Source organism: Microcaecilia unicolor, chromosome 1 (assembly GCF_901765095.1).
Source record: "Microcaecilia unicolor chromosome 1, aMicUni1.1, whole genome shotgun sequence".
Lineage (NCBI taxonomy): Eukaryota > Metazoa > Chordata > Amphibia > Gymnophiona > Siphonopidae > Microcaecilia > Microcaecilia unicolor.
In genome coordinates, this window is record NC_044031.1 from 95,968,634 (window position 1) to 95,996,525 (window position 27,892).

The 27,892-nt window shown below is 41.3% G+C and overlaps 1 protein-coding gene across 1 annotated transcript in view; it reads left to right on the forward strand.

The window, feature by feature from the left end:
* NRP1 (neuropilin 1) overlaps window positions 1-27,892 on the forward strand; it is a 323,789-nt gene that overhangs the window by 113,287 nt on the left and 182,610 nt on the right. The window contains exon 5 of the mRNA XM_030199076.1: window positions 5,276-5,503. Within this exon, the coding sequence (XP_030054936.1) occupies window positions 5,276-5,503 (228 nt within the window). The remainder of the gene's footprint in view (window positions 1-5,275; window positions 5,504-27,892) is intronic.

A 27,892-nucleotide genomic window follows, 5' to 3' on the forward strand; every position in this document is an offset into this window, starting at 1 on the left:
GGTAAGGTCTCAGACCCAAAATGGACGCACGGCAATTTTCATTTTGCCGCACGTCCATTTTCGGCAAAAATTTTATAAAGGTCTTTTTTACAGGCATGCTAAAAAATGGATTGGCGCACGCCCAAAACCCACGCCTACAGTACCACAAGCCATTTTTCAGCACGTCTTTGTAAAAGGACCCCTAAGTGAGGATTGAAGGATGATTTGTGTTATCATCCTTCAATCCTATGTGTTGGATAAGGGACAAGTCTTGCATACCAGATGAGAGGTGCCTAGGAGGCCTATATTTTGTCAAGTCCTCATTTCTCTACAGTTTGTACTAATTTCTAATCTGTACTTTAATGTTATTGTAAGCCAGCCTGAACTAAATGAGAAATGGTGGAATATAAATACTGGTATTAAATTAAATTTAAAAAGTGAGCAGAAAATAACATAGTCTTAGGTAGAATTTCAATTTGGAATCCTGTGGTCTAAAAAGAAAGTCTCTTTCCATACAAATATTCTCAGGCCTGAATTTATGCTTAGACTGACTAGGCCTTTGCCTTGGGACTGCATAATTCTGACAACAGGACATTATTTGCCCACTCTAAGACCACCAATCCTGCCAATGTCCTAGATCTCTGATCCATTCCTTATTACTTCCACTGCAGATTTCAACATTGTGGCTCAAGTTGCACCCTTAGGAGAAGGCATTGAGCATAGCCTACATTTACAAGCACCACAGTGGCCTAACCATCTTCGGTATTCAGTGCAATATGTGGGCCTCTGAGTGTTACTTGAACTCACTGCCTTCAGCTGATACAGCTACAGTGGTGGAAATAAGTATTTGATCCCTTGCTGATTTTGTAAGTTTGCCCACTGACAAAGACATGAGCAGCCCATAATTGAAGGGTAGGTTATTGGTAACAGTGAGAGATAGCACATCACAAATTAAATCCGGAAAATCACATTGTGGAAAGTATATGAATTTATTTGCATTCTGCAGAGGGAAATAAGTATTTAATCCCTCTGGCAAACAAGACCTAATACTTGGTGGCAAAACCCTTGTTGGCAAGCACAGCGGTCAGACGTCTTCTGTAGTTGATGATGAGGTTTGCACACATGTCAGGAGGAATTTTGGTCCACTCCTCTTTGCAGATCATCTCTAAATCATTAAGAGTTCTGGGCTGTCGCTTGGCAACTCGCAGCTTCAGCTCCCTCCATAAGTTTTCAATGGGATTAAGGTCTGGTGACTGGCTAGGCCACTCCATGACCCTAATGTGCTTCTTCCTGAGCCACTCCTTTGTTGCCTTGGCTGTATGTTTTGGGTCATTGTCGTGCTGGAAGACCCAGCCACGACCCATTTTTAAGGCCCTGGCGGAGGGAAGGAGGTTGTCACTCAGAATTGTACGGTACATGGCCCCATCCATTCTCCTATTGATGCGGTGAAGTAGTCCTGTGCCCTTAGCAGAGAAACACCCCCAAAACATAACATTTCCACCTCCATGCTTGACAGTGGGGACGGTGTTCTTTGGGTCATAGGCAGCATTTCTCTTCCTCCAAACACGGCGAGTTGAGTTCATGCCAAAGAGCTCAATTTTTGTCTCATCTGACCACAGCACCTTCTCCCAATCACTCTCGGCATCATCCAGGTGTTCACTGGCAAACTTCAGTCGGGCCGTCACATGTGCCTTCCGGAGCAGGGGGACCTTGCGGGCACTGCAGGATTGCAATCCGTTATGTCGTAATGTGTTACCAATGGTTTTCGTGGTGACAGTGGTCCCAGCTGCCTTGAGATCATTGACAAGTTCCCCCCTTGTAGTTGTAGGCTGATTTCTAACCTTCCTCATGATCAAGGATACCCCACGAGGTGAGATTTTGCGTGGAGCCCCAGATCTTTGTCGATTGACAGTCATTTTGTACTTCTTCCATTTTCTTACTATGGCACCAACAGTTGTCTCCTTCTCGCCCAGCGTCTTACTGATGGTTTTGTAGCCCATTCCAGCCTTGTGCAGGTGTATGATCTTGTCCCTGACATCCTTAGACAGCTCCTTGCTCTTGGCCATTTTGTAGAGGTTAGAGTCTGACTGATTCACTGAGTCTGTGGACAGGTGTCTTTCATACAGGTGACCATTGCCGACAGCTGTCTGTCATGCAGGTAACGAGTTGATTTGGAGCATCTACCTGGTCTGTAGGGGCCAGATCTCTTACTGGTTGGTGGGGGATCAAATACTTATTTCCCTCTGCAGAATGCAAATAAATTCATATACTTTCCACAATGTGATTTTCCGGATTTAATTTGTGATGTGCTATCTCTCACTGTTACCAATAACCTACCCTTCAATTATGGGCTGCTCATGTCTTTGTCAGTGGGCAAACTTACAAAATCAGCAAGGGATCAAATACTTATTTCCACCACTGTATAGGGACCAAAGTACTAACATCCTATGGCAGGGGATCAGATCAGATTGGAAGCCTTCCGAGAAGGGGAAGCAGGATGAGGAGAAAAGATCAGATCAGATGAGTGATAAGAAAGTCAGATGGACATTTCTTAGTTAGAAGGACAATTACATCAGAGATACGGTGGGGGCTTCTTTTCACAGGAGCCATTTTACAAATCATGTTCCGCATGTAAAGTGTGTTTTAAATGCTTATGAAATTGTGTGAGAGTATGCACACACAGGGGTGAACTGTATAAATGGTGCCAAAAAAAGTGCTATTCTATAAGTCGCGCTTAAAGTTAGGCACAGCTTATAGAATAGCGCTTAACACCTGGGACTCGCGCCTAACTTTAGGCGTGGCCATTTGCACCAATTGAAACATGGTGTAAATGTATGCACCTAAATTTCGTGCATACCCCCCTCCCATTTCCTCACCCCTTTTTTTTTACTCACGCACAAAATTAAATCTAATTAGAGCCAATAATTGCTTGTTAAATAGCCATTTATTGGCACTAATTAGCTCATTATTCAATTAAATAGCACATGCCTAAATTTGCACATTCAATTTTAAGTACCATTTATAGAATTTGGGGGCCAGTGTGAAAAGTAGCCTCCAGTAGCCTTCCCAAATAAGGCAGGCTTAATACACAGGCTGCATATAGCGTTGAATGTCATTCCAATGCTATACAGAGCAGTAAAATTGTGATTCCTTAGCTGTTTTGTAGCAACGTCGGTGATCAACTGAACTGTGGGTTGCAGGTCTTCTTCTTTCTTTATCTGCTAGCATTCTTTGGAGCTTTAATGTTCCTAAACTCTAATCCAGTGGGGTTTGTTCTCTGTGGGGGCTGCTTAAAACTGTTGTAGCTCGTTCCCATCAGCCTCCTATGTCCCATCTAGCCGTGATGACGTCGGTGGCCTCCTTGCGGCTCCCGTGATAGCTGGGATCTGCCCACAAGTGGGTGTAGGGCAAATGTGGTATGGCGCCAGGTTATCCCCAGCTGTCGTGCACTGAGGCCCTCTGCCTCCCCAATGTCCCTGAACTCAGATCCGCAACCTGGCTGTATTTGTATCTGTGTCCTGCCAAATGATAATGTTACCTCTCCTGCTATTGTGCCTTAAGTAACAAGTAACCCCCCTGTACCTTGTAACTTTGTTTTTATCTTATACTTGGTAAGTTTATTATTCTGTCCAGTTGTAACCTCCTAATGTGTGCTCCAATTTTATGACTCTACAGCACTTAGATGAGCAATTCTATAGGTGATTTTTCAAATAAAGATGAACTATGAACTATCCCTAGATGTTCGAGGGACACTATATGTGTAAGATATCAGAGCCTGAGCGTGTTCATTCATGCTTGGAGACCATTGGTCAATTATAACAGGCAATGGAAAAAGTGCTGGTACTCAGTACCACCAAGTACTCCTTACAGAACAGTCTTGGGCTTAATTACTCTCTGATGTGTGGCAACATTGTTCTTCACTTCCTTCTATCTATTTTGTCACATCCTCATTCTGACATTTCAGCTCCTAAAACTGGTATATGATGCCTCAGTTTGCTACTGCTTTATTTTACTGGCCTTATAATGCTGGGGTTTCCCTATTGAATTGTATGGAACCAAAGAAGTGTTTCAGAGAATATGCAAATGAAGTGGAATGGGGACTGAAAGTGCATAGTTAATTTTGACCTTTTATCCCTAGATTGTGTTGATATTTTGGTCCAAGGATATCAACTGTGGTTTCCTCATCTTTCTATAAGGGGACCAATGTTACTACAGCGACTTGACGTGTCTGTTAAGGTGAAATAAAGCAGTTCACGCATTCCATGATTCAGAGCAAGGGAGGCCCAAAATGCCTTATAGAACACTATTATTTGTCTGATTCATCTTCCCATGTAGCATCTCTTTCAACTTTGAATAGCAAATATTTTAATCCACCAGCCTGTCCGAATATCCGTTTGCCTCAGTCTTCCTTTCCTACTGCAAAATAGGTTAATTCCCCCCTCCCCCCCCCCCCCCCCCCCCAGGCCCTGGTTTGCATTATCTCCCTTGTTATCTCTTGTTATGAGTAATTGAACTACTTGAAGTAAAACAAAAATGTTGTATGCATGCACTTGACATATTGAAGGAGACCCTATATGAAACTCTGCTCCAATGAGCTGAAATTTCTGTGATTAAATAACTCTTTCCTTCAGTCCCAGTTGCTTCAGCCAATGACCATTTTCAGAATGCAGAACCGTGCCACAATTGCCACTTTCAGGGAAAGGTTAGTGTGTCAGCATTGATATTAAGTGACTTCTAGCACCGCTGCTTATAATCACAGATTTTGCCCTGTCTGCACCAAGCAGCAGCTCTTTACTACTGCACCTGTGTCAACAACACTCAGAGTTCCTCGCCCCTGGGCACATGTACGAATTGCCTTTCACATTTAGTTTGTCAAAGAGGCATAGGTCACATCTGGCAGAGTTATGGAGTCACTGGCCTAGGAATCTAAAACTACTACACTCCCCTCCACCGAATTCAAATCACTTCAGCTTCTGCCAGTGGTCTAAGGTACTTTACCAATAAAAAGGCTGTCAACCTCAAGATTTAAGCTTGAAGGGTTTATAATTATTTCTCTAGGGATCTGTCAAGATTTCTACAACTTACACTTTTATTGTTCCCACATGCCTTCATATTTGTCATATATTTATACAGTGAACGTACATTTTTCCAATTGCCCTGTAGAAATGGAAATAATGCAATAGCTGTGAATTAGATCTTTTGCCATGCTAATAGTAGCTATATAAAGTGGGTTGAATGAATGGTTTATGCAGAACTATGGAAAACTAAAGTGTTTGACTTTGTCTTTGTCATGCAGGGCCTGAATGTTCTAGGAACTTTACTGCACCCACTGGTGTGATCAAATCTACAGGCTTCCCTGAGAAATATCCCAATGGCCTGGAATGTACTTATATCGTCTTTGCACCAAAGATGTTGGAGATCATACTGGAATTTGAAAGCTTTGAACTAGAACCAGATTCCAATCCTCCAAAGGGAGTGTTCTGTCGCTATGACCGACTGGAAATTTGGGATGGATTCCCTGGAGGTAAGAGAAGAATAGCCTGTAATAAATGTTTTATCAGATGAGGAGGGGAATTGTCAATATGACATCTAAATCTGACTTTGGACGTTTTCTGACAACCAGAGAAATGTCTATCTTTTTTCTTTGAAAATGACCATTTCCTAGGTGGTTTTGTGCTTTGTACATCTATCTTTTTGGATCATTTCCCCCCAAAAAAATCCAAGTAAAAAATGCACAAAATCAAGCCATTGGGACGTAGAAGGAGCCAGCTTTCCTAGTAGACTGGCCACACAGGCATCCTAGTAGAGCAATGGGGCACCGTAGGGAGCACTGCAGTAGACTTCACATAAAAGGTCCTAGGTATACATCTCACCATTACCCCCTTATATTGTATGGTGAGCACGTCAAAACCCACAAAAAGCCTTCTATAACCAACAATACTCCACACAATAGCCCTTATGGCTGCAGGTGTCACCTATATTTAGGTACAGTAGGTTTTGGAGGTTTTTTGGGGGGGTTGACACTTTCCACCACAAGTGTAATAGGAATGGATTATGGGTCTGGGTCACCTTCTCTACAATGCACTGCGCCCACCACTAGGCTATTCCAGGAACCTGCAAGTTGCTCTAATAGGACTGGCTATAACATCTGAAGCTGTCATAGAGGCTGGTATATACTGTTTGATTTCCATCTTTGCAGGGTGGTACAGGGTCAGTGACCACTGAAGAAGTGAGGGGAGGTCATTCCTTTATTCCTGCAGTAGTCGTCTGTGTGGCTTATTCGCTAATAAAACAGGTCTAGACCAAAACGTCCAACTTATAGCCCTGGATGTTTTTGTTTTGTTCTGTTATGGCAGAAAAACTGCCCCTGACACACCCCTTTGTGATTTGAATACAATTCTGATGGACTTCATAGTAAAACGTCGAAAAATTGGTTTTGAAAATACCAATCTGGACGTTTTTGTGAGAAAAGGGTCCACATGCAGATTTATACCACTTTTTGGATGTTTTTTTCTTTTGAAAATGAGCTCTATATTATGCTGAAATACATTGTGCAATGACAAAATGAAACCTGCTGGCAAGGTGCACAATGCATTTTTCTTGTGTTAGTACAAAATATGGTGAAACGGTGGAAATAAACAAGGTACACTAACACAGCATGTTTATTTTTATTGAGCATGTACTGTACCAAAGACAAAAAAAACTTTGAATGGTTCCACCAGCAAAGCTCAACTTCAAACAAAAAACCTTGTGGACACCAAGTTAACATATAGAAATTCTCTCAGTTACACTATTCAATTCTTTTCACTTCAATATCATAGTGCACCATTTTTTTAAATACGAGGTAACATAGTAGATGACGGCAGAAAAAGACCTGCATGGTCCATCCAGTCTGCCCAACAAGATAAACTCATATGTGCTACTTTTTGTGTATACCTTACCTTGATTTGTATCTGTCATTTTCAGGGCACAGACCGTATAAGTCTGCCCAGCACTATCCCTGCCTCCCCACCACCGGCTCTGGGACAGACCGTATAAGTCTGCCCAGCAATATCCTCGCCTCCCAACCACCAGCCCCGCCTCCCACCACCGGCTCCGCCACCCAATCTCAGCTAAGCTTCTGAGGGTCCATTCCCTCGGAACAGATTCCTTTATGTTTATCCCACGCATGTTTAAATTCCGTTACTGTTTTCCTCTCCACCACCTCCTGTGGGAGAGCATTCCAAGCATCCACCACTCTCTCCGTGAAAAAATACTTCCTGACATTTTTTTTCAATCTCGTATCGTGCCCTCTAGTTCTACTGCCTTCCCAGCTCCATATTAATCCCATCTCATGTATTAATATTTTTCCAAAAGGGAGGAAAAAAGCTTCAGCAATCATAGGTTCATGCTGTGGAAACTAAGCATTGTCCATTCCACTCAGTCACTCTGACATGAGTACCACAGCTGCCTACTGGCTCAGACCAATCATCGGCAAAAACCTCCCAATAGTCTTTTTAATTTCATTTCGTTTTCAATTCTCAACTTTCTTCACAATGCTTGCATCAAACTTATGAATCTTATGTGTTTAATAACTAATGTCCAATAGCACAGCAAAAAAACAGCACTTAGCTTTCAACGTGCACTGCAGATCCCAAGGCCATCCTTCACTTATTAACAAGGGCACATGATTGCCAGCTACATGAGTGGGGGAATTTTTGGCTTGGTTTAGGAGATCAGTCCAGCCTTCAGCCCCAACCAGTAATGTTTCATGCAGAGGCCAGATGAGAGAAAGATGTGCTGGCCAAAGTGATCTATGATTCCAAGTGGACAGGAGTTGCCAGACCGTGGGTGCAGGAAGACTGAAATGGCAAAAAGTTGGCTTTTCTGTTGCCAGTTTTAAGAGTCTGCCAGCAGCCAACCTGGCCTTTGGAAAACTGGCCAGGCCGGTTGAAAACTGGCTAGTTGACAATCCTAGGTTAAATGCATGATATATGTACAATTGTAAGACATTCTACTTTTGAATTGTAGTAGAAAGGTTTTTCTACTACCCTTTGTCCTTCTGGTCTTCAAGTGCAGCTGAATCTCATTCCATCTCTATAGAAGCTAGCATGTTGGTGATATGATAGAGTTCAAAGCTGAGCCTTCATTTACTGCTGCTAAGTTTTGTTCTCTATAGTCCACACAATTGTGCAATCTTGCCTCAAGAACTACAGCAATCCTTTAGCTAAGAGGCTTGAGCTGGGGCTCTTTTCAGATTCTAACGCAAGCATACCCTAACCTAACTAGCAATCATCACCGTAAAACAACAAACCTTCTGTATCTCCAAGATTATGAGTGTCCTCTCCAGTAATGCTTTCTGCCCAGGTGAGATTTTTAGATATTTTTGGAGGGGGGGGGGGGGGGGGTTGTACAGTGGAAATCAGTTTCATAATTGAACTCCAGTGTCAGCTTTATTTTGGTTTCATGCACTTCTGAAATGTATCTAGCCTTCAGTCTCTTATTTGCAGTGCTCCTGTAATATACAGTTATAGCACAGATTTTCTGTTCAGATAGGAGTATCTCATAGTGGAGGTCTTTTACTAAAGCTTAGCTCAAGTTATCTGCAGCAGGGCCCATATGAATAAAAATGGCCCTGCTGCAGATAACTTGAGCTAAGCTTTAGTAATAGATCCCCAGTGTAAGGATTTGCACCATAGATGGCCATCTTTCTAACATTTTCACTTCAAGATGTTCAAATGTTTCTCTAAGAGTACGCAGTACTAAAAATATAGTACTAAAGAGTCACTCTTTCAAAAAGAAAACTACTAAAAAGAAACATTTTGTTCCGAATCAAGGCCCTAGTGTTCTGTAACAATTACATGCACAAGAACTCCATTCCCGGTGGAACTCAGGCCATTTCAGGGCCTACTGGATAGGCCAATGGTTGATTAAACTGCATAGGAGTTCAGAGAATATCTGGGAGTATGGCACCTGGATCTAGTTTACAGATTATATAGAACTTAACTGCTAGGTTTTCTTCTCCCCATAATTTAGCATTGTGAGAGCATTTCATCATAGCCAAATGATGATGTGCTACTTTAAACTAGAGATTGAATGAAAGTTCAGTCAAGAAACATGTCCAAATCATAAAGCCAAGGTTTTTATAAAGAGGTGATTTACTGAATTAAAAAAAAACCCTGATTCAACTCAGAACAATTAACAATGGGACTTAGGAGCATCACAGTTCCACCCATATTTCAACACTACCCCTTGACATGCTTTCTTGGGAAGCAGGACTGTGGCCTCTGATAAATCTATTTATACTGTATATTTAGAAACGTCTGGCTGACCCTGGCTTCCAGACTACAATGAGAAGTCTCCTCAGTACGCCTGCCAAAACTTAAACACAGAGCCTTCAGGACTGAGATGGAAGATTTTAAATATGGCTTTTAAGGAAGCACAACAAAGTGAAAATGGAGCTTCTTCACATGTATTCTAAAGTCAAGCTGAAAAGACTAAATTGCTGGCAAGCTTGTGACTTTCAAATCTCTATAAAAGACAAAATGCCAACCAGAACACAAGCCCATGAATAATAAGGGACAAGGAAGCTGATATTGTACAGAAAACTTCATAAACAAGGCTAGCTTATCAACTACCAATAATTTTAGATTAGATTTGATTATATTTTTAACACACACAGAGAAGTAACAAAACATTAACAAATGTGACAAAATCCATCTTTTGTATAACCAAATTCAAGCATTTGCAACAGCCCGGACAAGTACTGCAAAAATTACATCCATCATAAAATGTCCAATTGGTTGGGGAAGTAATATAGAACTATGTCCTTCAGATGGGCTTTGGGCTAGATTCTACATATGGCGCCTGAAAAATCCACGCAGTATAAAAATACGACTAGGCGTAGTCTCTAAAATACTTAAGCCTAAATTTTATAGAATCAGTTTAAATTTCCATGCGGTATATAGAATATGCCGAGCGCCTCTCCATGTGACCAAATTTGTTTGAGTCCATTTAGGTCATGCTTTACTTGGCATAAATCCAGATGCTTAAATTAGGCGCAGAGCAGATGTATTCTATAAGAACACGCATAGATTTTAGAAATGCCCATGCCCCGCCCATGGCCATGCCCCCTTTTCAACTATGCGATTTAGTTCATACTACCATGTTACAGAATGCGCTTAGCGAGTTGTGAACATAAATCTTAATGCCAATTAGTGCTGATAATTGCTTGTTAACATCCAATTAACACACTGATTGGCTAGTTAACCAATTAAGTTATATGCATTGTTGTAGAATACGCTTCCATTTCCACGCAGAAATTTAGGTGCAATATCTAGAATTTGGGGGATTGTGTGTTTACTCTGTGACTTTCATGTAAGCTCTATTCCCTCTACTGGTTAACAAAACCTTTTGTAAACTGGGTTACAGCACTGGGGAAGAAGCTCCAAATGTATTCTTTATGTTACTGTTGTCATTTGAATGTAAAGATATAATGATGTCAGCTGATTCTGTAATGACATTAGCCACATAAAAATCTTATCTATAACTTAGTATTTTACTTTTGTCTTGTACTATGGACGTACACAACTCACAGTTGATTGAAATAGTAGGATGTAAGTAAATAAAATAAAAGGCATGTATAAAGAAAATGGTTTCAACTGGTGAACTGAGCAAATAAAAGCTGAAAATTATGAAACTGTCATTCATAGTCAGCCAGCAGGCCTCAAAGTTACAGTGATCAGAGACCTAATGTTGAAATACAGATACCCTCAGATTGGATAGCAGGGGTAGGAAGGATCTAGCCTATTTTCTCATTGTACCCGCTGAGGTAATCATTGGAGCCAAATCAACCCAGGCAAACACTAATGTCAGCTGTCTTCCTAGCATCAGGGCTGGTAGATTTCTCTCCCTGGCTTCAAGAAGAGGGATATGGTGAGGCTAGGTTTCTTTGAAGATGACATATGGGAGAGACGTGGCTTCTGCCACAGGAGACATTGTGGGAAATGTGGAGGAGAAGGTAAAGGGAAGATGTAGGACAGGGAGAAAATTACAAAAAAGAGGAATAGCTGACAAAGGATAGATAACCAAAACATACTTGAGCACTTCAAAGTTTATCTGCATTTTGAACAGAACAAATGTTTTTCTAAGCAATATATTAACAGAGGAAAAAAAGGTCTTTGCTGCCCTTGGCATCCCTAGTACAGCCAAAGACCACAATATGTATCGAGGTCTACAAAATCTTGAGTGATATGGAATGGGTGTGATAACAGCGGTTAGCATATCTGGGTTTGAAAAAGGTTTGGACAAGTTCCTGGAGGAAACGTCCATAGTCTGTTATTGAGATGGACATGGGGGAAGCCACTGCTTGTCCCGAGATTGGTAATGTGGAATGGTGCTGCTAATTGGGTTTCTGCCAGGTACTTGTGACGTGGAAACAGGATACTGGGCTCGATGGACCATTGGTCTGACCTATTATGGCTGTTCTTATGAGCTGTTGGCTTCATGAATTCTGGGGTTTCATTAATTAAGAGCTCAACTGTTTTGCAAGCTTGATGTGCTGGAGCTCCATCCTGTTGAAAAATAGAACTCAGAAATGTCTCAAATTTCAGGCAGAAGTTTCTGCTGCAGTATGATTATTTGGGGTTTGTTCTGGGCACTGTGTATAACCTACACACATAACTCCTAGGCATGTCCCTGACTCACCCAGGCCCCTCCCAGGTCCAGGCCTCCTTGCAGTTGCGCACTATGGAAATTGCATGCCTAGTTTATAGAATATCAACTACGGTCAGTTACGTGCCTAACTGCCAATTAGAACCATCTGGTACCAATTAACACCAATAATTGCCAATTGTTATTTGTTAAAGCTATTAGCATCTCATTAAAGAATTAAGAACCACTTTTACTAAACCGTGCTAGTGATTTCCGGAGCAGCAAATGCGTCAAAGCCCATTCATTTTGAATGGGCTGCATCGCATTTGCCACATGGGAATCACTAGCATGGTTAGTAAAAGAGGTCTTATGTTATTCTAAAAACTGCACATGCAACTTTGCATGCTAAGCGTAAAGTGGGGCACCCAACTTTCCAGAACTTGGGGGTTAGAGCTGAACTCCATTCATAAAGTACACTTCCTTTTTGAAAAACAAAATCCAAATCCAAAATTCGAAATAGCCTGCATTTAGATATACAATTTCATTTAAGATGGCTCAAATAATTTGGCAGGCCAAAATTCAAAGGGTCCTACATTTAGCAGCTGCCACTAAGTATGTATTTGTCCCCTAGGCATGACTTTTCAGAGGCACAATGTGGACGATGTCACTGAAAATTCCCTTTAAACATTCCAGCACTATGTGGATAGTATCGGAGCAGAGTGAAGGTGTTATGCCAAATTATACAGGAACTATGGATGAACAGCAACCACTAGGAAGCCAAGGATAGTTATGGCTGAGGACTCCTTTCTAAGGGGTGCAAATGCATCCATTTGCTGACCAGACATAATGTCCTGGGAGGTGTGCTGTTTGCCTAGTGCCAAGACTGAGCCATTACAGAGAGTTTGCTGAGACTCATCAAACTTACTATTATCTGATACTGCTCATCCATGTTGACATAAATGATACTGCAAGATGACAAATCAAACATACCAAAATGACTTTCTAGCTCTAGGACAGTGATGCAGATGCACAGGTGGTTTTCTCAATCCGCCTTGTCAAGGGAAATGGTTAAGCAGAGAAACTTGCCTCCTGAAGATGAATGCAGCCAAGAGTATGTACACTTTTACACAATCTGCTTATAGGTGTTCCTGGGGCATAGTTTGAGCTGTAAAATGCATTAATAGCGAAATTTAACGTGTTGCTGGCAAAAAGTTCCACAGTAATGTTTTACAGGTAAATGGGGTGTGGTGGTACATGGGGGGGGGGGGGGGGGGGGGGGGGGGGAGGGACTTGATATACCACCTTTCTGAGGTTTTTGCAACTACATTCAAAGTGGTTTACATATATTCAGGTACTTATTTTGTACCAGGGGCAATGGAGGGTTAAGTGACTTGCCCAGAGTCACAAGGAGCTGCAGTGGGAATTGAACTCAGTTCCCCAGGATCAAAGTCCACTGCACTAACCACTAGACCACTCCTCCAAAGTACAGTAATGTAGCACCTGTTAACATGGAAGTAAATAGTTACTGCTCTGGAGGTGCCTTATCATTAAACCTGGCTTATGGTAAAACAAGCTGCATCGTCACCACAGTCTTCGCCCTTTTCCTGCCTCTTTTGCATCTCTTTCCCGCCATTTACATGAACTGGGCATTAGTGGAACAATTCTGTAAAGGGTGCTAAAAGTTAGACACCAAAAATCTGTACACTAAGATCGTAGGGGCGCTCAGATTCTATTATAGAAAAAGAGTACAAGTGAGCATTTGCTCACCAGTATTTAGATGCCTTCAGTTACTCCCTGTAAAAGGAAGGTGTAAATGTTGGCAGTCACATGAGCTAGTTACAGTATTCTATACGGTTTGTGTGTGTGCACTCTGCCCATGACCTGTCCATGTCTCACCCATGTGTACACCCTCCTGCAGTTACACAGTAAAGCATTTAGTGCTACCTCATAGAATAGCATCGCGTAACTTCCATTTACCCCCGTTTTGGTGTTTAACATCCGTTCAAGCCCCAAAAGTTATACACCAAATTGGTGCCTAACTTTTGTGCACTATATAGAATTAGGAGGTAAGTGTTTAATGAGATATTTAATGTGCATTAACAATATTTACTATGCATTAATTTTTTCAAATGCGTGTTAACTACTTTATCAGGGGAATTCTATATATGGCGTCTAATGTTAGGCGCTACTTCCATGCTGAGTTTTCAGCATGGAAAATCATTCTAACTAATGCAAGGCACCAAAACGAAGCAGAAATGTCAGGTCTGCATGAAAACACGCTTACACATCTATTTATAAAGTGTTTCCCTGTGGATCTTCAAAGCGGTCGTAATGGTGGGACGGACATGGGTGGGTTGGGGTGTTCCCTTAAGATGCACACAGTGTTACAGTATAGTGCAATCAGCACCCAGATTGCATGCCGAGATTTACACCTGGTTTCAGCTAGTGTAAATCCGCACACCCAAAGTTGAGCGTGGATTCTGCCACTGCACGCTATTCTATAAAGGGTAGCAATCCCAGAACACCCTTTATAGAATACTGTTCAGCGTCAAATTTTGAGCGCTATTTACTGAATCCAGTCCTATCTCCCAGATTCTATATAGCGCACCAAGATTTTCGCATGGAATTTGCAGCGTATTCCATAACAATACGCATAACAAACTAAACAGTGCTGATGTTAACAAGCAATCATCAGCACTGATTGGCAATAAGTAGAATTTCCACACGCAACTCACTGAGCGTATTCTGTAACATGGTGTGCATAAATTCTAATGCTCCCTGCAAAAAAGGAGGTGTGGCCATGGGCATGGAATGGGTGGGCCGTGGGCATTCTGAACAAATATGTGCAGGGATATAGAATACGAGCTAAATCCTGAGATAATAGCTCAGTTTTTAACATTGTCTGGAAATGGATTTAACGGGAGGAGTAGGGAAAGGTTATCATTGAATATTCTTCCCATGAAAAATATAAATTGTAAATCAGTCTGGGTGTGTTCTTTTATTTTTCAGTGTTAACATATGAAATAGTATCCCGACTCAACTTCAGCATATTACACCTTATATCTTATTTAGAAAGGTTCTTAAAACCTACTTGTTTACTAAGCAAAGATTCTAATAGAATCTAATTGAATTATATGATTCAGTGATGTCTGTAAGACAGGGATGATACTGTATTAGGTCAAATAGGCAATTTTATTATTGATTTTGTGTAAATTCTTTCTTTTGTGAAAAGTTATTGTTGAATGAAATCCGCCTTGTGCCTTGGGTTAAGAGTGGAATAGAAATTCATTAGTACAATAAAATACTCCATGTTGTTTCAAATAAAAGCAACTGATGAAAAGCTTCGGGCCCCTTTTGCAAAGGCACTCTAAAAGGTGGCCAGCGGTAGCTATAGTGCATGTTTTTCCTACGCGCTCCTGCCACCCCTTAGCGCGGCTGCAACAAAGCCAATTTTCCATTTGCAGCAATAATGGCCAGGTGCTAAGTTCAAAATTAGTGTCTGGCCATTTGCCGTATGAGCCATTACCACTTCCTATTTAGTAGGTGTAAGGGCTCACGCGCTAACCTAGCGGTAATTGGGCAGCACACACCTATGTGGCTGCAGTGCTGATTACCACCGGGAGCGCACCCATGGTAGAAAATAGAAAATTATTTTGTACTGCGGGAAACAGCAAGCGCCAATATCAAAACTACTGCCAGGCACCTGGTAGTGCTGTTTTAGCACACGCTACCCGCGCGGTTGCCCTACTTTCATAAAAGGGCCCCTTAATTGAAGATAACTGTACATCATGATAAAAGAGAAAAACACAAGAATGGCATGATTTTTAGAAATGTCAGTGTCAAACAACTACTCTACAAAAAAATAAAGATTAATAAATAAAAACAGACAAAAAAAGTGGTACTGTTTTATCAGCCTAACCTGATACATTTTTTTTGCTAACTTTAGGAAACTAAAACACCCTTCCTCAGGTCAAGACAATGAGGGCGTCTTTTACTCAGGCACACTGGCGTTTTTAGCGCTATTCCCCACCCTTGGCAAGCCCTGTTAGCCTAGAAATCTATTCTTTTGTGTCTGTTGCTTGTCTTGTATCCTCTTTCTTATTCTTGGCCATCTCATATGCTTCCTCTCTGCCTTCACATTCCTTTTGCAGTTTTCTTCTCATTTCTTCTTGACTCCATAAGTTTGTTTTTCCATAGCTTGTTTCTCTACCTTTTATCATCCCACTGCCTTCTTGTCTCACCCGCTCATGCCACCTCTCGCCCTTTTCTCATCTTCGTGTCTTTTCTCTTCATCATGACCCCTTTCCTCTCACCTTTCTCTCAGCCCCTCTTTTCTTAATCCCACATACAGTGGTGGAAATAAGTATTTGATCCCTTGCTGATTTTGTAAGTTTGCCCACTGACAAAGACATGAGCAGCCCATAATTGAAGGGTAGGTTATTGGTAACAGTGAGAGATAGCACATCACAAATTAAATCCGGAAAATCACATTGTGGAAAGTATATGAATTTATTTGCATTCTGCAGAGGGAAATAAGTATTTAATCCCTCTGGCAAACAAGACCTAATACTTGGTGGCAAAACCCTTGTTGGCAAGCACAGCGGTCAGACGTCTTCTGTAGTTGATGATGAGGTTTGCACACATGTCAGGAGGAATTTTGGTCCACTCCTCTTTGCAGATCATCTCTAAATCATTAAGAGTTCTGGGCTGTCGCTTGGCAACTCGCAGCTTCAGCTCCCTCCATAAGTTTTCAATGGGATTAAGGTCTGGTGACTGGCTAGGCCACTCCATGACCCTAATGTGCTTCTTCCTGAGCCACTCCTTTGTTGCCTTGGCTGTATGTTTTGGGTCATTGTCGTGCTGGAAGACCCAGCCACGACCCATTTTTAAGGCCCTGGCGGAGGGAAGGAGGTTGTCACTCAGAATTGTACGGTACATGGCCCCATCCATTCTCCCATTGATGCGGTGAAGTAGTCCTGTGCCCTTAGCAGAGAAACACCCCCAAAACATAACATTTCCACCTCCATGCTTGACAGTGGGGACGGTGTTCTTTGGGTCATAGGCAGCATTTCTCTTCCTCCAAACACGGCGAGTTGAGTTCATGCCAAAGAGCTCAATTTTTGTCTCATCTGACCACAGCACCTTCTCCCAATCACTCTCGGCATCATCCAGGTGTTCACTGGCAAACTTCAGACGGGCCGTCACATGTGCCTTCCGGAGCAGGGGGACCTTGCGGGCACTGCAGGATTGCAATCCGTTATGTCGTAATGTGTTACCAATGGTTTTCGTGGTGACATTGGTCCCAGCTGCCTTGAGATCATTGACAAGTTCCCCCCTTGTAGTTGTAGGCTGATTTCTAACCTTCCTCATGATCAAGGATACCCCACGAGGTGAGATTTTGCGTGGAGCCCCAGATCTTTGTCGATTGACAGTCATTTTGTACTTCTTCCATTTTCTTACTATGGCACCAACAGTTGTCTCCTTCTCGCCCAGCGTCTTACTGATGGTTTTGTAGCCCATTCCAGCCTTGTGCAGGTGTATGATCTTGTCCCTGACATCCTTAGACAGCTCCTTGCTCTTGGCCATTTTGTAGAGGTTAGAGTCTGACTGATTCACTGAGTCTGTGGACAGGTGTCTTTCATACAGGTGACCATTGCCGACAGCTGTCTGTCATGCAGGTAACGAGTTGATTTGGAGCATCTACCTGGTCTGTAGGGGCCAGATCTCTTACTGGTTGGTGGGGGATCAAATACTTATTTCCCTCTGCAGAATGCAAATAAATTCATATACTTTCCACAATGTGATTTTCCGGATTTAATTTGTGATGTGCTATCTCTCACTGTTACCAATAACCTACCCTTCAATTATGGGCTGCTCATGTCTTTGTCAGTGGGCAAACTTACAAAATCAGCAAGGGATCAAATACTTATTTCCACCACTGTAGCTATACTCCATTTCTTTCAGCTACTCTTTCCTCTGCAGTTTGTGTACCCTCTGCCTGCTCTTCTTTCTCTCTCACAGATCGTCGTCTTCTCCCAGCTCCCCTCCTCTTCACAGCCCATGCTCTATCAGATCTCCTCTCACTCTAAGGCTGGTTCTTCTCTACTCACACAGCTGCACTCCCAGCCTCTGTTCCCATTGCCCAGCCTCTCTTCCCCTTACAACAACTTTCTGCTTTTTCAAGCCTTTCACGGTAGAATTCTCTCTCCCTGTCAGTAACCCCTTTCAGTCTCCTTTACCTATTCCTCTCATCACAGCTCCACTCCCAGCACATCTCCCACTTATATCCCTTCTGCTTCTTCTAGCCTTTCAGAGCATAATTCTCTCTCCTAGGCAGTTACCTCTTTCAGTTCACTTACTCCTTCCTCCTATTTCTGTTCTCAGAGTTTGTCCCCATCACACTGCCTCTCTTCCTCTTACAGCTCCATTCTGCCATCTCCAGTCCTTCACAGCAGAGTTCTCCCTCCTAGCCAGTAAATCTTTTCAATCCATTTCACTCCTTCCTAGCCTCTCTATTCCTTTCACAGTACTTCTGTCTTTTTATTAATTGCTAAATGTGTTACTTTGACAACACATGTAAAATTATCATGCCAATAAAGTTATGTGACTCAGTTTCCTTTCCTTTTCTAAATGTCTGCCTATTGCTCTTTTCTCTCCATTAAATCACTTTGATGGTCAAAATAAACCAGTGGAGGTACTTGAATCTCAAACAAATTTCCAGCTGTATCCTCTCCATTGGCAGCTGCAGGCCAGAGGTGCCTCTACCCTTGGTTACTACAGCTCCCTTCTCCTCCTAAAGCCCATCAGTCAAACACAGCCAGAAAATAGGCTGCAATAGGTTCCTCCTCTTCCTCCTTCTCCTCCTTCTCCAGCCCATTGGTTAGCATGGAGATTTCTGCTCCAAATTTAATAAAGCATATCAGAAAATATTGGGGGTGTCCAGGCACCCACAGAGCTGGCACTTATAGATATTCTCCCTGTAGATACTACATCCTATGAACTACAGGAGGAGACTCTTTTTGACGCAATGCAAGTGCTAAAACAAGTATTAACAGCAAATTTGAGAGACTGAGATGATATTTAGATTTAGATTTTATTATTTATAATCCACCCTTATCCAGGGTGAGGTAAAATATACACACATAAAAATACATAAAACATACAAAACAAAAACATATATAAAAAAATTTAAATTCAGAATCTAACCAACTTCACAGTTCATAGGCAGGCAATCAAAATGTTTGGAGTATCAACTTTATTCTTGACCAGCAAAAACAGAAAAAGCAAAACACCTGGCTTAGGAGTGAGATTCATTATTAGCACAGTACACGCGCAACTAACCTATTTGGAGATACTGCCCCTGAGAGAAACAAAGAAAAGAGATTTAAAAAATACAGCTATAACAGCATTTTATAAAAGCAATACATACATTAAATATACACTTCATACAACAACAATACTGGAAATAGTCAAACAGAACTAGTTGTATGTTTCTGAAAAGACCTCAGAAGTAACACTTGGTGAGCATAGGTCAACCTCGTCGAGATTTAAGCACCATATTTCTCACTGGTCTTTTAATATGAAAGTGTTGTTACTTCAGTTCCACCTTTTCAATGATAAATCATTTAAACATTTTTATATATATGATTAACTTTTCTTGTGTCGTCTCAGGGGACGTTCATCTGACATGATTCATTTCACCATGTGCTTTTTCATAGTATATATGATGTATCGAAAACTTAATTGTGCTTCACTCAGTAAGGTCTATGACTTGCGTATTATGGCAGGAAATGTTGTACCCCTTTGTGTCAAGCACAGTTACTAGCCTTTGGCTATGTACAATACCACAGGCCTGATGTACTAACAGGTTTTCCACATTTTTGTCTATATGAGAAATGCTTAGAATGTCAGGCTCTGTTTGCCAGGAGACTAGCATGGTGATGTGCAAGGGCAATAGTCCTAAAAACTAAACACTGAAATTCTAGCTGTTTCTGAAAATTATGAGACAGTGAGTCATACAGATTATTCAAGCATGATTCTGCAATGAACAGCAGCTCTTCTGTGATTGTAGTCAATAGTTAACTTGTTCCAGCATTTTGAGTGCCATCTAAGTTCAAATGATTGAAAGTACTCGTAAGTGTAGATTTAACCCTTTAGTCTGCTTCAGTGTGAGGCCAATTTACTTGTATTGTCATGGGCACTTCTTCCCTGCAAACATTTCCCAGCCATTTCAATAGGCTTGAGATCCTTACCCAGTCTCTGGGCTGAAAGTAGCTGTACAGTATTTATCATTATTTCTATGAAAAGCATTTTTGTGTCAATATTTATGACACAGTTATCCCTTCCTCATGTTGCGCTTGAAAGAGGAGCGGGACTTGGGCGTGATCGTATGTGATGATCTTAAGGTGGCCAAACAGGTAGAAAAGGTGAGGATGAAAGCTAGAAGGATGCTTACGTGCATAGGGCGAGGAATGTCCAATAGGAAGGAGGTGGTGATGCCTCTGTGAGACCTCATTTTAAATATTGTGTACAATTCTGGAGACGGCACCTTCAAAAAGATATAAACAGGATAGAGTTGGTCCGGAGGGCAGCTACTAAAACGGTCAGTGGTCTTCATCATGAAATATATGGGGACAGACTTAAAGATCTCAATATATATTTTTAAGTGTACAAACAGGGCTATATATTCAATATTTAGTCAAAAAATCATAAAACAAAAGAAATCTAATGATTAATTCATCAATATAACATGTAATCATACATTCATCCAATAACTCTCACTGTTTAAAAACATACAACCTTTATTTTACAATATAATCTCAAACAAATAACATTTCAAAACTACACTTGCTCCATGCAGCAATTATGTCCTTCTGAAATGTCCATATGTTAATGTAATTCTTCTTCACAGCATCCTTCTGCCACTGCCGGAAAAGTTCTTAAAGTTCATTCAAAAGTCAAAACTCGCCAAATTCCCAAAGCTCAACAAGCCGTCAATACATAATAGCCATCACATTCAAAAGTTAGTACTAAAGCTTGAAAATTACTTGAAAATTACAGTCCAGTACACAGTTCATCGAGTGCTGCACAAAATCTTCATCCACACCCAGATACCATAAAACACCTTTAAATTTCTTGAGGTCTCGTAACTCTCTTTTGATCTGGAAGAAAAGCGGGAGAGGAGAGATATGATAGAGATGTTTAAATACCTCCATTGCATAAACGGTATATTGTACCTGGGGCAATGGAGGGCTAAGTGATGTGCCCAGGATCACATGGAGCCACAGAGGGAATTTAACCTGGTTCCCCAGAATCTCAACCCACTGCTGACCATTAGGCAGCAGTAGGAATCTAAACCCCTGTCTCCAGGTCCTTAACCCATTGCACTAACCATTAGAACACTCCTAATGGCTAGACTCAGAAGAAACCTGAGGAAATTCTACTTCATGGAAAGGGTGGTGAATTCATGGAATGGTGTCCCGGTGGAAGTAGTGGAGACGAAAAGTGGCTGTGAATTTAATAAAGCTTGGGACAAGTACATAGGATCTCTAAGGGAGTGAAGGGGAGAGTAGATGGCACAGATGGGCAGACTAGATAGGCCATGTGGTCTTTATCTGCCTATATTTTTCTGTGTTTCTGTTTTGGAAGCACAGACAATGGGGCATGTTTAAGTGCGCAGACACACGTTATACTCCTCTGATGCTCCACCCCGTCCCCAAACATTCTGTCATGATCCAATCCCCCCTAATCATCACCCCCCCCTACAAATTTGTCCCTAAGATTAGCCTGCCACCTGAACCCCCAAGTTGAAAGCCCCCCCTTCACTCACCAATGTCCCTCTTCTCCCTGGGATTTACTCACTATTAGTAGTCTAATGGACCATGGTGGAATGGCACCACAATATTCCAGCCCTGGAACCTCTAGGGTTCAAAATGGTACCGATGAAACATTTTAAAACATTTCAGATGCTTCCACGAGAATTCAGTCTTTCACAAACTCATTGTTTTGCCTGGTTGCAATTACAACATGCCATTAAGCAGGTGCAAGATTTAAGTGAAATCTCTGATGAATGTCTCTTAGAAGATGCTACTCTAAGGATAATTTATTCTTCCCGAAATAGTTTCAAGTTGTATAAAACACTTAGATCTAGAGTTCAAAAAAGACCTAAGGGTGCAGAAAAAATCGAGGAAAAGAGCTACAGACTCCGTTTCTAAATAAATTATTGAGAGACATTTCTGGACTAAAGGCTCAATAATTTCTCTTTCAAGTTTTAATGACACAATTATGATTTTTTTGCTATATCCTTAGACTCCGTGGGCCCCAGTTAAATTAGTTAAGTGTAATACTAATAATAATCTGTGTTGGTCCTGAAAATAAGAAATAGTCACCATATCCAATATGATGTATTATTGTCCACATATACAGATATTCTGGTCTGAAATTTGGAGAAGAATTACTTCAGCTTTATATTTTGATTTGGCTATATCTCTAAAGCAGAGCTTCCCAAACTATGGGTCAGAATGGGGTCACAAAAGCCACATTTGGGTCGCAACCCAGGCAGACCTTCCATAGACACATTATTGATCTGTGCCTCTGGGAGGTTGTGCACTTTCTGTGGCCATGAGAATGGGGTTGCAGTCACAGAAAGATTGCTAAGCGCTGCTCTAATGATAGTAATTTGGAAATCTCTTGTGATAAAAGCTGATATCCTAATAGATGATTCATTTATATTTGATTTTTAAATGTAAGTAGTGCTGAAACTGATACTAATTAAAAAGACAATTCAAGTCTTAATTTCAATATATGGTAGAATGGAGTATGTTTAATTTGGAAACATAAAAACATGGAGCTAAAATATAATAGAGAAAAGAACTTGAAAAATGTGAAAAGCTACATCAGTATATCAAGGTTAATGACAATCAGCATGATATATGAATATGTCATTAGGCCTTCTGTATGCTTTTCTTATTAGCTGTTGAACTATTTCTTGTACTATTTTAAATTTAATAAAAATATTTGAACACAAAATGGCACCTCTGACCCCTAGTGGTAGTCTCATGGTACTACTGTTAGCATGATGAAGTCTAGCAGTAGGACCGCAAGACTACAGCTAGGGGTCATAGGTACCATTTGAATCCCAGTGGCTTGGAGCAGGAGTGGAGGGGGAGTGCTCATACTCTGACTACATAAACTATCAAGGTAACCCCTGAGTAAGTCCCACAGGATACAGGTGTGATACTAGGAGGTCTTTGGCTGAGAGAGATTTCTCAGGGGATGGTCTTGGGGAGGTCCTATTGAAGAGGGAGTGATCTGGGAGAGCCTATTGTGGGGAAGTGTTGATCAGGAGAGGGGGACTTTGGGGAGGTCTGGATCAGGGAAGGGGAGATCATAGAGGTTTTGCTCCAGAGTTGGAACTATTCTACAGGATTGTCAATAGATTGGCAGCATTTAAAGTGCCTCATGAGGTGGCAGTAAGTATAGCTGCACTATTAGCAGTTGTTACTACTATCATGTAGTAACATCCCATGCTCTAGCTTTCAGCGATAGCCTCACCCTGTCTTCACCTATGATCCATACAGATCTCACCCTTACTGCACTGAATAGCTAGCACAAGATTTTTACTATGGTTGCTGGTTTTGGACCGCAGTGGCTATAAGCACAGGGCTGTACTAACAGCTACTACATGCTAACACCAGCACTAGCTGCTTAGCAGAGCTTAGCAAACATTCCTCCATATATATTTCATGCATTAGAAAAGGTCAAAGAAAGACCAAATGAATGCCAGCAGGATTATAGGGTGAATTGTGAAAGAGTCTAATGAAGCTAAAAGGACAACTTAAAAAAGCATATTTAAGTGATTAAAAATAGAAGAGAAAAACATAAGCAAAGATATGTTAGATGTAAACATTAACAAGAGTGGCTAAAAGAATCAAAAACTCATAGTGAAAACTTTTTCAGGTACAATAGAAGCAGGAAGTCCGTGAGTTAATTGATGGGACCATTCCATAATAAAGGGGTAAGAAGGGTAATTCTATAAAGAAGGTGTGAATGTTATCTGAATAACAAGCCAATTAGCGCCAATAATTGGCTTTTTAACAAGCAATTATTGGCACTAATTAGATTTCATTGGCATTTACGTGCGCAAATTTAGGTGTGGGATCTGTGCCTAAAATTTATGCGCAATTGGAAAATGGGGGCGCAGAATTGTGAGGGCCATGGGCATGATGGGGGCGTTCCTGAAATTAACATGCATTGTTGTATAATAACAAGGGGATATGCACCTAATGTAGGTGCGTACATTTACACCATATTTCAATTGGTGCAAGTGAGTGTGCATAAATTAGGTGCGATTCCCGGGCGTAAATGCTGTTCTGTAAAGTGTGCCTAACTTTAAGTGTGACTTATAGAAGAGCACTTTTTTTCTGCGCTGATTTTTACTACTACTACTATTTAGCATTTCTATAGCGCTACAAGGCATACGCAGCGCTGCACAAACATAGAAGAAAGACAGTCCCTGCTCAAAGAGCTTACAATCTAATAGACAAAAAAATAAATAAAGTAAGCAAATCAAATCAATTAATGTGAACGGGAAGGAAGAGAGGAGGGTAGGTGGAGGCGAGTTGTTACAAGTGGTTACGAGTCAAAAGCAATGTTAAAGAGGTGGGCTTTCAGTCTAGATTTAAAGGTGGCCAAGGATGGGGCAAGACGTAGGGGCTCAGGAAGTTTATTCCAGGCGTAGGGTGCAGCGAGACAGAAGGCGCGAAGTCTGGAGTTGGCAGTAGTGGAGAAGGGAACAGATAAGAAGGATTTATCCATGGAGCGGATTGGTGCAAGTGAGTGTGCATAAATTAGGTGCGATTCCCGGGCGTAAATGCTGTTCTGTAAAGTGTGCCTAACTTTAAGTGTGGCTTATAGAAGAGCACTTTTTTTCTGCGCTGATTTTTTTGACACCATATATATAGAATCTAGCCCTAAATGTCAAATACACACATAATTGGCTAGAATACCAACATAGGTGTGCCTATATTTTATTTATTTATTTATTTATTTATTAGGATGTATTTATTGCCTTTTGAAGGAATTCACTCAAAGCAGTGTATAGTAAGAATAAATCAAACATGAGCAATAGACAAGTACAACAGTAAAATATTGAAATAACAATACAAAGTATGGCATAGTATACTACTTACAATAGCAACATAATATGTAATAGAACATTTTAATTAACAGTGTAGGGTATAATGAAAAATAGAATATATAGATAGGTAAGAGGAGTTAGAAAATAAGGTGACAAATTTAAAGAAAGGTGCACATGAGGTCAGAGAGATGGTTAAATATTATCTCAACTAGGACAGGTGTGGACAAACATGTCCTCCTGCTGTAGGTACATAAATACCAGAAATCCTGCTACATGCTATTCTGTGATTACATGTGTATCTTTAATAACATGTAATTTTGAGGATGAGTGTTCACATGAGCAGAATAAGGGCAGGGCACAAACCCACACATGTAACTCGTGGAGGTATATTTTCCAAGCACTTAGACTTACAAACTTTCCTTGTAAGTCTAAGTGCTTTGAAAATGAGCCCCATAGAATACTGTTATCCCTCAAATTCTATATATGGTGCCATAAATTGTGCGTGCTAGTTTGGCCGCATGGCCAAATTGTGCACAGTATTTAATTGATTAACGAGCCATTTAGTGCCGATAATTGGTATTTAACAACCACTTAGCAGCACTAATTGGCTTAAATTAGAATTTATACGCACAATGTTCTAGGCGTATTCTGCAACGCGGTGTGTGTAAATTCTAATGTGCACAGCCAAAAAGGGGGCATGGAATGGGCAGGTCATGAGGCCCTTTTACTGAGCTGCGTAAGCATCTATGCGCGCCCAACGCACACCAAAATGGAGTTACCGCCCAGCCTCTGTGTGGCTCTTGTAGTAATTTCATTTTTGGCGCACATCTGATACACGCGTCTGAAAAATAATTTTTATTATCAGACGCGCACCAAGTGGCATTAGATGCGCGTAGGTCATTACCGCCCGGTTACCACGTGAGACTTTACCGCTAAGTCAATGGCTGGTGATAAGGTATCAGACTCAAAATGAATGCGCACCAATTTTGATTTTGCTGCACATCCATTTTTGGCAAAAAATTTAAAAAGGCCTTTTTTACAGGTGCACTGAAAAAGGGATCGGCACGCACCCAAAATCCGCGCCTACACTACCGCAGGCCATTTTTCAGTGCGTCTTTGTAAAAGGACCCCTATGTGCACTGTTATAGAATACAGCCAACCTGTGTCTAACTTAGTCGCAGGCAGTTAGGCTTGGGTTTTGGTGGCCTAAATGGGTGCACCTACATTTTAGGTGCAAGCACGGTGCATGAGCATATTATTATTTAGATTTGCTCACACCTTTTTCAGTAGTAGCTCAAGGTGAGTTATATTCAGGTACACTGGATATTTCTCTGTCCCAGGAGGGCTCACAATCTAAGTTTTTACCTGAGGCAATGGAGGGTTAAGTGACTTGCCCAAGATCACAAGGAGCAGCAGTGGGGTTTTCTGTAAAGTATGCCTAACTTTAGGCGTAGTTTATAAAATCACGCTATGTTTTTTGGCACTGATTATTAAAACGCCATTTATAGAATTTATGCACATATCTCTGGAATATAGGTGTGAGCATTTACACAGCTTTATAACTGGTGTAAGTGCTTGCTGATCAGGCTAGTATTGTTTAATGGAAAGTAGGTTCCTACTTTCCTTTATTGAATAGGCTGCACATTGGCACCCTCTATGCACCTAATTCTGTGGCTCCCTTTATAGAATTGCCCTCTAAATGGGGTTCTCAGCGAAGAAGGAGGAGGATATTGGGAAGATATCCACACCAGAAACATTCTTTGATGGTGGTGATTCTGTAGAACTAAAGTAAATTGTTGTGAACCTGAAAGATTTACTAGAGCAGATTGGCAAGCTGACGAATAGCAAACCCCTGGACATGATGGTATACACTTTAGGGTTCTGAAAGAACTCAGATACGAAACTGCAAATCCATTGCTAGCAATCTGTATCATCAAGATTGATTATGATAGCCAAGGATTGGAGGGTAGCCAGCGTAACACCAGTTTTTAAAATGAATCCAATTGGGATCCAGGAAACTATAGACAGATGTACCTGAATCTGTGCCAGGCAAAACCGAGAGAGACTATTCTGAAAAACAAAATTACTAAACAAATGGATAAGCGTGGCTTAATGGGTGAGAGCCAAAACAACTGTAACAGAGGGAAGTCTTGCTTTACTAGTCTGTTAGATTTTTGTGAAGGGGTTAATAAACCTGTGGATGGTTGAGTCAGTTGGTGGGTAGTGTGTCTGAATTTTCAGAATGCATTTGAAAAAGCCCCTTCTGAGGAAATAGCGTTTTAGAATGGGAGGCAATGTCTTATTGTGTTAACTGGTCAAAAGAGAGAAGTAGGGATAAATAGTCAGTTTTCTTAATGGAGAAAGGGATGTGGACTTGGTATACCACCTTTTTGTGATTCAACCACAGCATTTTATGCAGGTACTTTCTCTGTGCCTACTGAGCTCACAATCTGTTTTTGTACCTGGGGCAATGGAGGGTAGGTGACTTTCTCAGGATCACACAGAGCTGCAGTGGGAATGAAACCCAGTTCCCCGCCCACTACTCAAACCATTAGGCTACTCATCCACTCCAATCTGTGCTGGTACCAGTACATTTAACATATTTATAAACAATCTGGAAAAAGAACCAATGAAGTGATCAAATTTGCAGATGACATAAAATTATTCAAAGTTATTAAATCATGAGTGGATTGTGAGGAACTGCAGGAGAAACTTCGAAAACTGTCTGTCTGTCCGTCTGAATTTCAGATGAAATTTAATGTGGATAATGTAATGTGAGGCACAGAAGAAATTCAGGCCAAGATATCTGCCTGCCTGTCTGACATTGCTGCCTGGATGTCTCACCGCCACCTAAAGTTCAATATGTCCAAAACTGAGCTCCTTATCTTCCCACCTAAACCAACCTCTCCCCTTCACTCACTCTCTATTTCTGTCGACAACACGCTCATTCTTCCTGTCTCATCTGCTCATTACCTTGGGGTCATCTTTGACTCCTCCCTCTCCTTCTCTGCACATATTCAACAGATTGCTAAAACCTGTCGTTTCGTCCTCTATAATATTGCCAAAATTCGCCCTCTCCTTTCTGAGCACGCTACCAGAACCCTCATCCACACTCTCATCACCTCTCGCTTGGACTACTGCAAC